Source organism: Dasypus novemcinctus, chromosome 23 (assembly GCF_030445035.2).
Source record: "Dasypus novemcinctus isolate mDasNov1 chromosome 23, mDasNov1.1.hap2, whole genome shotgun sequence".
Lineage (NCBI taxonomy): Eukaryota > Metazoa > Chordata > Mammalia > Cingulata > Dasypodidae > Dasypus > Dasypus novemcinctus.
This window is the reverse complement of record NC_080695.1, coordinates 15,646,325-15,657,118: the sequence shown is the minus strand read 5'-3', so window position 1 is coordinate 15,657,118 and position 10,794 is coordinate 15,646,325. Positions and strand designations below refer to the sequence as shown.

The 10,794-nt window shown below is 50.0% G+C and overlaps 1 protein-coding gene across 2 annotated transcripts; it reads right to left on the bottom strand.

Moving 5' to 3' along the window:
- Window positions 1–2,751: 2,751 nt before the first annotated feature.
- MOSPD3 (motile sperm domain containing 3) lies at window positions 2,752–5,252 on the bottom strand. 2 transcript variants are annotated; one of them, XM_004457149.5, is made up of 6 exons: window positions 5,139–5,252; window positions 4,503–4,770; window positions 4,191–4,266; window positions 3,764–3,993; window positions 3,055–3,219; window positions 2,752–2,963 (listed from the first exon to the last, which is right to left on the bottom strand). In XM_004457149.5, exons 2-6 carry the CDS (start codon window positions 4,705–4,707, stop codon window positions 2,932–2,934), a joined length of 708 nt encoding a protein of 235 aa, XP_004457206.1. In that variant the 5' UTR covers window positions 4,708–4,770; window positions 5,139–5,252; the 3' UTR covers window positions 2,752–2,931. The 2 variants fall into 2 exon arrangements, with proteins under 2 accessions (XP_004457206.1, XP_012380100.1); XM_012524646.3 differs by lacking the exon at window positions 5,139–5,252 and adding an exon at window positions 5,049–5,134.
- Between the last annotated feature and the right edge of the window lie 5,542 nt (window positions 5,253–10,794).

Here is a 10,794-nt window from a genome sequence, read left to right as displayed (position 1 = left end):
GTGGAGAGGGAGGTCCTAACCAGCCCCTCGGGCACGGGGCAGTGAAGAGCTCTTGGTCTAAGGCTTGGGAGGCCCCAGGCCCTTGGCTCCAGGATGAAGTGAAGTGTCCCCTCCAGTGCCCCGAGCCTGACTTGGTGGGTTCTCAGGAGCCTGCCCCAGGGTCAGGAACCGCCTCTGCCTTGTCCATTCGCTTCCTGTAGCAGCCAGAACGACGGCCTCCGCAGATGTCCACATCTGACCGCGGGAACCCGTGACTGTGTTACAAGGTTACAAGACAAAGGGGACTTGGCAGGTGACACTAAGGATCTTAAGGTGGGGAGATAACCCTGGGTTACTGGAGGAGGGGCAGAATGTAATAGAAGCATCAAGAGTCAGAGCGGATGTGGCGACAGAAGCCGAGGGCTGGAGGCAGGGAGATTTGAAGATGCCACCCTGCTGGCTTTGAAGGTGGACAAAGGGGCCGAACGCCGAGGGATACGGGTGCCCGCGAGAAAGTGGAAAAGGCAAAGAACTGGATTTCCCCCTGGAGCCTCCTGAAGGGACGCAGCCCTGCTGACACCCTGTAAGAGTCATTCTGGACCCCAAGAAATCCAAGAGAACCAGTTTGTATTGATTTGAGTCCCCACGTCTGTGGTTGTTCATTACAGCAGCCACGGGAATGAATGTGCCCCCTTGCTGACTGCTGCAAGCTCAGCACTGCTCTCCAAAAAAACTCACCTTAGAAAAGAAGCGCCTAGGAAAGTGGACTTGGCCCAGTGGTTAGGGCGTCCGTCTACCACATGGGAGGTGCAAGGTTCAAACCCCGGGCCTCCTTGACCCTTGTGGAGCTGGCCCATGCGCAGTGCTGATGCGCGCAAGGAGTGCCGTGCCTCGCAGGGGTGTCCCCCGAGTAGGGGAGCCCTATGTGCAAGGAGTGCGCCCCGTAAGGAGAGCTGCCCAGCGCGAAAGAAAGTGCAGCCTGCCCAGGAATGGCGCCGCACACACGGAGAGCTGACACAGCAAGGTGACCCAACAAAAAGAAACACAGGTTGCGGGTGCTGCTGATAAGGATAGAAGCGGCCACAGAGGAACACACAGCGAATGGACACAGAGAGCAGACAACTGGTGGGGGGGAAGGGGAGAGAAATTAAAAAAAAAAAATCTTAACAAAAAAAAGTGCCTGGGAAGCAAATATGGCTCAAACAATTGGGCACCTGCCTACCATGTGAGAGGTCTGGGTTCAGTTCCCACTGCCTCCTAAAGAAGATGAGCAAAACAGCAAGCTGACTCAACAGGCAGGTGGAGTGAGGTGACACAACAAGATGATGCAACAATACAAAGAGGCAAACATAATGAGACACAACAAAGCAGGGAGTGGAGGTGGCTCAAGCAATTAGGCATCTCCCACCTAGGAGGTCCGAGGTTTGTTTTCCTGATGCCTCCTAAAAAGAAGACAAATAGACACAAGAAGTGCAAACAACAAGGGGGTGGGAAGAAATAAATAATACCAATAAAAAAGTACGTGTCCCATAAATTTGGCTGCCCCTTCACAGCAGTGTCACAGGAAGCCTTCCTCCTCCCACCGGCCAAAAGCCCTTTTCCCAGCAGGTGCTAGCAGGGACGTTCACCTGTGATTCCTCTAATGCATCTTGGGTACCTGGGCACAGCCAGCCCGGTGCCAGTGGGTGCCATCCATCCATCCACACACGCGTCACTGATGACAGGGGTTTACTCCTAGACCTGGACTGCAGCCCCATCTCCCTGCAGCCTACTGGGGCCACACCCACTGGGGTGGATCTGGAGTGAGACAAGATTCCCAGGATAGGGGAGCAGGTCCCAAGACCCCCCAAAGTGAAGCTGAAACAACCGATAACCTTCCACAGGTGTGAAAGACTGGCCCAGTCTTAACATAAGTCTTTTGCTGATTTTTTGTGGTTATTTTTTTGTTGTTGCAGTTCCTTTTGTATTTTGGGTATTAAATCCTTACTAGATATATGGTTAGCAATTATTTTCTCCCATTCTCCAGGATGCCTTTTTTTTTATTTTTAGGAGGTACGAGGGATTGAACCTGGGACTTCAGACATGTGAAGCATACACTAGCCACTGAGCTCTACCTGCTCCACATCTTGCTGATTTTTTTCTTCCCAGCTGACCATCTGCCCCATGTCATTGGCTGTCCTCTTCCTGTCCTCCCCTTCAGTCACTGCATCCGAGGGGGGCGGGTGGGCTGCACGTCTGCCTTTTGAGACTCCTATTCTTCTGTGCTGTGATCTCCCCCAGCCTAGTGATGGCGGGCAATGCCATTTCCCCCATCTTGGTAGGAACCTTGGTGTTTCTCATCCAAGGGACAATGAACAGATAAATGGGAGAAAGGCAGGAAAAGATCCTGGGTACCTTGGGAAGAGGTTCTGATGGCTCAAGGTGGTGAGACTGGAGTTCTACAGCAGGCACGGATGAGGTAGTATTTTTGGTGGTTTCTTTCAAGCTTAGGTATGTTGGCTTAGGGCCAAAAGCCTATTTTAGGGCTAAGGGGGGATCTTTGGATGAATTTGCCCAATTGGCTCCCTCCTTTTGGAGGTGGGACCTGAAGCTCAGAGAAATTAAATGACTGGTCAAGGCCGCACAATCTTGGCAGCGCAGCGCCAGGGCTGGGCCCCTCTGCTGCCTTGCAGGCCTGCGTCCCCTGGGCCTGGGAGTGGAGGCACTGCAGGATGCCTGGATGCCAAGAAAGAAGCGGGAAGCAAGGGGCCAGCTCCTTACAGTTCTCATTCGGATTTTTAAAATTCCTTTTATTTAACTTGGAAAATGAGTACAAATCCCTGGGTATTTTTGCGAGGGCGGAAGGGTCAGGAAGGCAGGAGAAGGGGGCAGGAGTTGAGGCAAGGTAGGAGCGTCACAGTGGCTGTCTCAGGCCCCTGCCAGGGAGGGGGGCCCGGAGGTCGAGCAGGAAGCTCAGGTCCGTAGGAACACCATGGTGAGGAGGCCTGGGGGGGGGGACAGCAACTCAGCACTCAGTCCTCTGAGCCTGGGTCCCACCCCCCCACCCCGCTTCTCTGGGGCTCTGTGTGTGCTCACCCAAGACATAGGCTGCCACCAGCTTTTGTCCCAGGGAGACGTGGAGGGCTTGGGGCAGTTGGCTGCCGAGTTCGTCCTGCAGAGGGAGCAGCAGGAAGGCCACAGAGACCAGGCCCGCCAGCAAGAAGAGGACGAAGGAGCTGGTGGCCAGCGGCGGGCGGGGGCCTGGGGGACAAGGCCCATCAGAAGCCCAGCCCAAGCCAGACCTCAGGTCCTCCAGGGAGGAGCTGAAGACGGAGCAGGAGGCCACTTCAAGTGTACCCTCCCCCCGGAGCCTCTGGCCCCACAGGCACGAGAGACCCCCCTCTCTTCGCTCTTTCAGCATTCTTTCCTTTTCCTCTCTTCTCTCTGCCTTCAGCATGTATCCATCTGACAGGCAGGGACCTCTCTCTATCCCCTATGCCTGGCGCTCCACTTAGTACATCATTGCTCAATACCTGTTTCTCCTTGAACTGAACTGAGCTGGCACATGATAAGAAGTACCGGAGTTAGAGCCAAGAAAGAACTTTTTCTCTAAGCAGAAACCAGAAACTGCCAAAGTCTTTTCTCCCCTAACCTGATATAAAATTCCAACTCACCAGGAGAGTTTCCACCACAAGGTGAAAGACCGCCCCAGGAGACCTCTTCCAATCTAGTCCCGCTCGGCTCTAGGCCAGTGCCAGCCCCTCGCTCCCTAAGGAACTCAAGATCCCCCAGCCTCCCAACTCACTCTCCGGGAAGTGTCTGGCCGTGGGTGGTGGCGTCCAGGCAGGAGGCCCTGGGGGGGGTGCTTGGTCAGGCGGTCCCGGAAGCTCGAGGGGGTATGCCGGGCCCCTCAGAACCGAGGGGATGTCCTTGCGCCCCACTACTCGGCCCTCGGACCCCTCCTCAGACAGCTCAATGCGGAAGCGGTCCTGGACATCATAGTGGCTGGGAATGGGGGCCACGTGGCGAATCACTCTGGTCCCGAGGCGGGAGAGAGGCCATGGAGAGGCAATGAGTGAGAGGCAATGACCCTGGGACCCTCTGAGACGGTGTCCCTTCAGCATGCAGACAGAGGGTGGGGGAGACAGTGTGAAGAGGACTCAGGCCTCAGACAACAGCACAGTGGCTTCCGGCCCTGGCTTCCCTCGGCCTCCCCATCCCCTCCTACTCACATGTCAATGCAGGACTGAGGCTTCACATATCCTTCAGCGTCAAACACTGTGTATTTGGCAGGTGCTGTGCAGAGGACTGGGGGAGAAAGACACACACGGACACCTACTATTGCCTCACAGATCCCCCAGGAGTCCTGCCCCTAGAGGGACACTAGAGTCCCCCTGGCCTTCTATCCCAGGGCTGGTCGGGACTCTTCCGGTCCTCCAAGGCTGGATATCTGACCCTCCCGCTCTCATTCCTCCGGCCCACCCGACCCCCAAATGTCCTGTTGCCAGCTCCCAGCTCCCTAGCACAAGTGCCCACCCCTTCACCTCGGAAGCGCAGCGCAGCTCCTGTGGGGTTATAGAGGGTCAGCAGCTGTCGGGGTCCGCTCCGCTGGTCCGCCCTGAATACTAGATCCGGGGGAAAGACAAGGACCGGGACAACGAGACCCGCGGGAGGAGGGGCGCCCCGGGACCCCCGCCCAGGGGGCCCCGGACCCACCAGCTCCTGGTCCTGGGGCGCCCCACGGCGCATGCAGACTCTGGGCGGTCGGACATCCGAGGGCAGCGCTCAGGGGACAGGGGCTGGAGTCTAGAGCTGGGAGGCGAGGGAGGCAAAAGGGGACAGGATGAGCTCGTGGGGGTGGGGTTTGGCCCAGGACTGATTCTGCCGGCACCTCGGGACCTGGCAGAGCCAGACCAGGCGCCCCAAACGCTTCCCCTCCGCAGCTCTGCCCCCAAGCCCCACCTAATGGGTCACGCCCACCCCGCTAATCCGGGTCTTCCAGGCCTCCCGCCCCCGCGCCCCCTCTCAGGCCGGACGCGGACTCTTCCGGAGCTGCCGGTTGCGCCTCCTGTTCTCCGGGGAATGTCCACCTGTGGCTGCGATCCCTGCCCCCCGAGCTCGGGCCCGCACTCTCCTTAGTGCTTCGGCTTCCGAACGGCGGCCGGCGGTGGTCGGCTTACCTTTTGGTCAAAGGACCTGCCAATCAGCTTGTGGCCAGACCAAGGGTGCCATCTTCCCGAGAAGCCTTTTCCGCATTTCCGCCGTACGGCCTCTGTGATTGGCCAGAGCGGCCTCGTTTCAGCCAGCGGTGTACGCCGATTGGTGCGCTGAGACACATAACAGAACGCCCCCTCCTGGCGCCGTGATTGGCTGGGTCCCAATGACGTCACCACTGCACAGGCGTTCAGGGCTGAAGCCGGAAGCCGGAGGGTCCGGGGGCGGGGCCGCGAGCTGGGCTTTGTTCTCTGTGCGGGCGCTGAGAGCGGCCGAGATGCTGGGTTTCCCACGAGGTTCTCTTGGTTCCATTCGAGCGCGCCTGGAAGCCTCTGCAGCAATCGAAGCCCAGCGTCTGTAGTGCGAGCTGGAGGTCGCTCCCACGTGGAAGCCGGATCTCCTTTCCTGCGTCTCTCCTTCATGCACTGGTCTGGAAAATCACGTTTGTAGTGGAAGAATTTACCAAGCTCCGCCCCTTACATCTGCCCGTCGAATTTTCAACAATTTCATTGTTAACTCCCCGTTTGTAGACTAGGAAACGGCCTCAGCGAGATGAAGGATCTCACCACTCCCGTCACACCATTCATTAGATAGCAGTGGAGCAAAAACAAGAGTTGGTGATCTCATCCAAGAGCCGTCCCAAGCCCCCTTCGTTCTGTCCCCGTACCATGTTTTATTTTTCTTCATATATTTTATAGCACTCTTTGATGTCATAGTCATTTTATTGTTTATCCCTTCTTCGGCAGAATATACTCTCCACGAGAGCAGGGACATTGCTTTGTTTTCTGTTGTATCTTCAGCACCGAAAACATTTGGGGGATACTCGATAATTATTTTTAAAACTAATTATTTTATTGTAGTAAATACGCAACATAAAAGTTATTTTAACCATTTTGAGTGGATAGTTGTTGGCATTAAGTACTTTACCAATACTGTGCAAGTTGCGTCATTGTCTGTTTCCAGACTATTTTTTTAAAGGGTCAGGAGGCCGTGGGTATGGAACCTTGGACCTCCTATATGGTAGGCCGACGCTCTATCTGTTGAGCCACATCCGTTTTCCACCTGACTAATTTCATCATCCCAAACCAAAACTCATACTCATTTAGTAATAACTCCCCATTTCCCCTTCCTCCACCCCTGGTAACCACTTTTCTCTAAGAATTTGTTGTTCTAAGCATTTCATGTAAATCAGACATTTGTCCTTTTGTGTCTGACTAGTTGCACTTAACATGATGTCTTCAAGGTTCATCCATGTTGTAGCATGTATCAGCATTTCACTTCTTTTTACAGCTGAATAATGTTCCCTTATATGGGATACACTGCCTTTTGTCTATCCATTCATCTGTTGATGGACACTTGGGTTGTTTCCACCTTTTGGCTATTGTGGATAATGCTGTGGTGAACACTGGTGTACAATACATGTCCGAGTCCCTGCTTAGAATTCCTTTGGGTATATATACCTAGGAGTGGAATTGCTGGGTCAAATGGTAATTCTGTTCAAATTTCTGAGGAAACACCAGACTGTTTCCACAGCTTCTGTACCGTTTTACATTCCTACTAACAATATATGAGGGTTCTGTTTGTCTACATCCTTGCCAACACTTGCTATTGTCAGTCTTTTTCAGAATAGCCACCCTAGGAGAGTGAAGTGGTATTTCATTGTAGTTTTATCTTGCATTTCTCTAGTGGCTAATGATGTTGAAAATCTTTCCAAATATTTATTGGCCATTTGAATATCTTCTGTAGAGAAATGTCTATTCAAGTTCTTGGCCTGTATTTTCATTGGGTTGTTCGTCTTTTTATGTATTCTGGATATCAGATATATATATATATAGGTTGAAACAATTTTCTCCATTCTGTAGGTTGTCTTTTCACTTTAGATATCTCTTTTCTGTTTTCTCTATCTCATATATATATATATATATTTTTTTTTTTTCTTAGGTACCAGGCCGGGGACTGAACCTGGCCCCGTGGGAAGCTGGTGCTCAGTCACTGAGCCACGTTGGCTCCTCGTGTATGTTTTTGTTGCTTAAATACTCCATTACTGCATTAAAAAAAAATTATTTAGTTGCTTTTTCTAGTATGCCATTTTTTAAAAGATTATTTATTTATTTATTTCTGTCCCCTTCCCCGCCTCCCCTCCCCACTTGTCTGCTGTGTTCATTTGCTGTTTGTTCCTCTGTGTCTGCTTGTATTCTTGTCAGCGGCACCCAGAATCTGTGTCTCTTTTTCTTGTGTCATCTTGCTACAGCAGCTCTCCGTGTGTGCCACTCCTGGGCAGGCTGCACTTTTTTTGCGCTGGGTGGCTCTCCTTACGGGGCACACTCCTTGCGTGTGGGGCTCCCCTACTTGGGGGACACCCCTGCGTGGCACGGCACTCCTTGTGTACATCAGCACTGTGTGTGGGCCAGCTCGTCACACGGGTCAGGAGGCCCTGGGTTTGAACCTTGGACCTCCCATGTGGTAGGTGGATGCCCTATCCATTGGGCGAAATCCACTTTCCTTGTATGCCATTTTGATTCCATTATTTTCTTTCCTATATATTTACTTATTTTCTTAGTGTAACCTTTGTAATTACCAGTCTTTTTTTAAAGATTTACTGTATTTATTTATTTTTTATTTATCCCCTTCCTCCCCCAGATGGTTCTCTCATCTGTCTGCTCATCGTTTGCTTGTCTTCTCCAGGAAGCACGGGGAGCTGCACCTGGGACCTCCCACATGGCAGGTAAGTGTCCTAACGGCCTGAGCCATATCTGCTCTCGCCTGGGCTGTGGTGTCTGTTGTTAGTGGCATCTGCTCATTAGGCATCTGCTTGTTGTGGCAGGTGTGGCATCTAGCTCATTGCAGCATGTGTGGTGTCTGCTCCTCTTCTTTAAGAGGCACTGGGACCTGAACCAGGACCTCCCTTGTGGTAGGCGGGTCCCCAACTGCTTGAGCCACACCTGCTTCCCTGTAATTACAGTTAATATCTTAAACTAATAACAACCTTGTTCAACCAGTACCAACCTAGTTTCAGTAGTATACAGTTTACTCCTTTATATTTCCACCTCTCCACCTTTATATTGTTATTGTCTCAGATTACATCTTTATACATCTTATGCCCATTAACATAGACCGAAATGTTATTTTACATATTTGCCTGTTGAATTAATGGGGGTTGGGGGACAGTTACAAATCAAAAGTACAATATAATAGGGTTTAATATTTTCCTATGTAAATATTCATATGATCAGTGTTCTTTCTTTTTATGGTTTTTGATTCCTCTCTAGTGCCCTTTTATTTCAGCTTAAAATACTCCAGCATTTTTTGTAGGGCAGATCTTCTGGTAATGAACTTTCTCCTTTTGTTTATTTGTAAGTCTTAATTTCTCTTTCATTTTGAAAGATAATTTTGCAGGATACAGAATTCTTGCTTGACAGTTTTCTTCTTTAAGGACTTTAAATATATCATCCCACTGGCCTCCATGGTTTCTGATGAGAAATCCACTGTTAATCTTACTGGGAATCTCTTGTATGTTGACGAGTCGCTGCTCTCTTGTTGCTTTCAAAATCCTCTTTGTCGTTAGAGTTTGGCAGTATCATTTGAATGTGTTTTGGTGTAGATCTCTTAGAGATCTTGAGTTTTTTGAGCGTCCCGGATGTGTGTATTCATGTCTTTCATCATGTTTGGGAGGTTTTCAGCCATTGTTATTTCAAATGCTTTTTCCTTGCCCCTCTCTCTCTCATCTTTCTGGGATTCCAATGACGTGCATGTTGGTATGCTTGATGGTGTTCCACAGGTTCCTCAGGCTCTAAATGTTTTTCATAATTTTTTTTTCTCTTCACACTGGAAAATGTCATTTGTCTTGTCTTCAAATTTTTTGATCCTTTTTTTGGCCCATTCAAATCTGCTGTTGAATCTATCTAGTGAATTTTTCATTTCAATCACTGTATTTTGCACCTCCAAAACTTCTGTTTGGATCCTTTTAATAATTTCTATCCTTTTATTTTGTCAATGTTTTTCTGATTTCCTTCAGTTCTTTGTATATGGATTTTTAGCTCATTGAATCTATTTAAGACAGTTGATTTAAAGTCTTGGCTCTAAAAGTTCTATTGTATGACTTTCCTCAGGGTTGGTTTCTAGCAAATTCTTCTTTTCCTGTGAATGGACCATAATTTCCTGTTTCTTTGTATGTTTTGTTATTTTTTGTTGTTGAGAACTGGATTTTTGAGTATTATAACTCTGGAAATCTAACTCTCCCACTTCTCACTAGTTTTTGTTGTTGAGGGCTGAAGCCATCAATTTGTGACTTTTCCAAATTGTTTATGTTCTGCAATGGGGAATGGAAAGAGAAAAGGGAAAAAAAAATACTGCCTCTTAAAGACTCACTGTTGCTTTTTTGCCTGAGAGGGGTTGAACAGTGGCTGTCCTCAGAGCCAGGCCCCCAGAAATCAAAAGCTGCTGATGAAAAGCAATTACAGAACAGACCACTCTCCCTGGGAGTCTGGAGGACTAGGTCCTTATAGACCATCCTGACAGCTGCACCAGGGGCCAGTCTCAACATGTCCACTGCCTGACACGAGGGTGGGGAATAGGGGATAGTAACTACTGCATGAAGAGCAAAATTCGCCATTATTTAGGGCAATTTACCAGCCCTTCCTCTAGATCTTCTCTGGATGCTGCGGTGTTCTACTAGATTCCAGAGTTTCAAAAGAGTTGAATCGGATAGTTCCTGTCAGTTAAATAGTTGTTTTGGTGGAGGGACTGATTCCTAGAGCTTCCTATGCTGCCATCAACACCAATAATTATTTTTTGAATGAATGAATGAATGAGAAAATAGGATGAAATTTGAGCAGAGCTCTGATTAAAGTTAGGAAGGGAGCCACAGAGGTATCCATGGAAAAGAATTCCAGATAGAGGGGACAGCAAAGGCAAAGCCCTCCAGCAGAATTGTCCTAGACATGCTCAAGGAACAGTGAGGAGGCCATGTGGCTGGAACAGAGGCGGCAATGAGGAGGGAGGAAGGATGCAGATCGACTGGACCCTTATAGCCACGTAAGGACTTTGGGTCTAATTCTGAGACAGTTGGTAAACTACGGGAGAGCTCTGAGCAAAGATGTGACAAGATCTGACTTAGATTTTAAAAGGGTTTTCTTTACAGTAAATGTCTGTTAAATAAATGAAAACAAACTCCCAGATGGGGAAGTAGACATGGCTCAACTGATAGAGCATCCATCTACCATATGGAGGGTCTAGGGTTTGATTCCCAGGGCCACCTGACCCATGTGGTAAGCTAGCCCATGGGCAGTGCTGCTGCCGCACACAAGGAGTGCCGTGCCATGCAGGGGTGCCCCCGCATAGGGGTCCCCCACACGCAAGGAGTGCACCCCACAAGGAGAGCCGTCCTGCGTGAAAAAAGCGCGGCCTGCCCAGGAATGGCACCACACACAGCAAGATGATGCAACAAAAAGACGCAGTTTCCCATTGCCATGCAATGGATGCAGAATAATGCAAGTGGATGCAGAATAATACACAGCAAATGGACAGAGAAGGGGAGAGAAATAAATGAATCTTAAAAACAACAACAACAACAAAAACTCCCAGATGGGTTCCCAAACCATAGAAATGGAGATCGGATCCTGT

Coding starts and splice junctions, on each gene's coding strand:
- MOSPD3 (XM_004457149.5), bottom strand. CDS start 4,707: ATGCGCCGTGGGGCGCCCCAGGACCAGGAGCTGGTGGGTCCGGGGCCC. Junction 3,994..4,190: donor CCTCAGTCCTGCATTGACAT/GTGAGTAGGAGG, acceptor CCTCGGGACCAG/AGTGATTCGCCACGTGGCCC. Junction 3,220..3,763: donor GGCCAGACACTTCCCGGAGA/GTGAGTTGGGAG, acceptor CTTGTCCCCCAG/GCCCCCGCCCGCCGCTGGCC.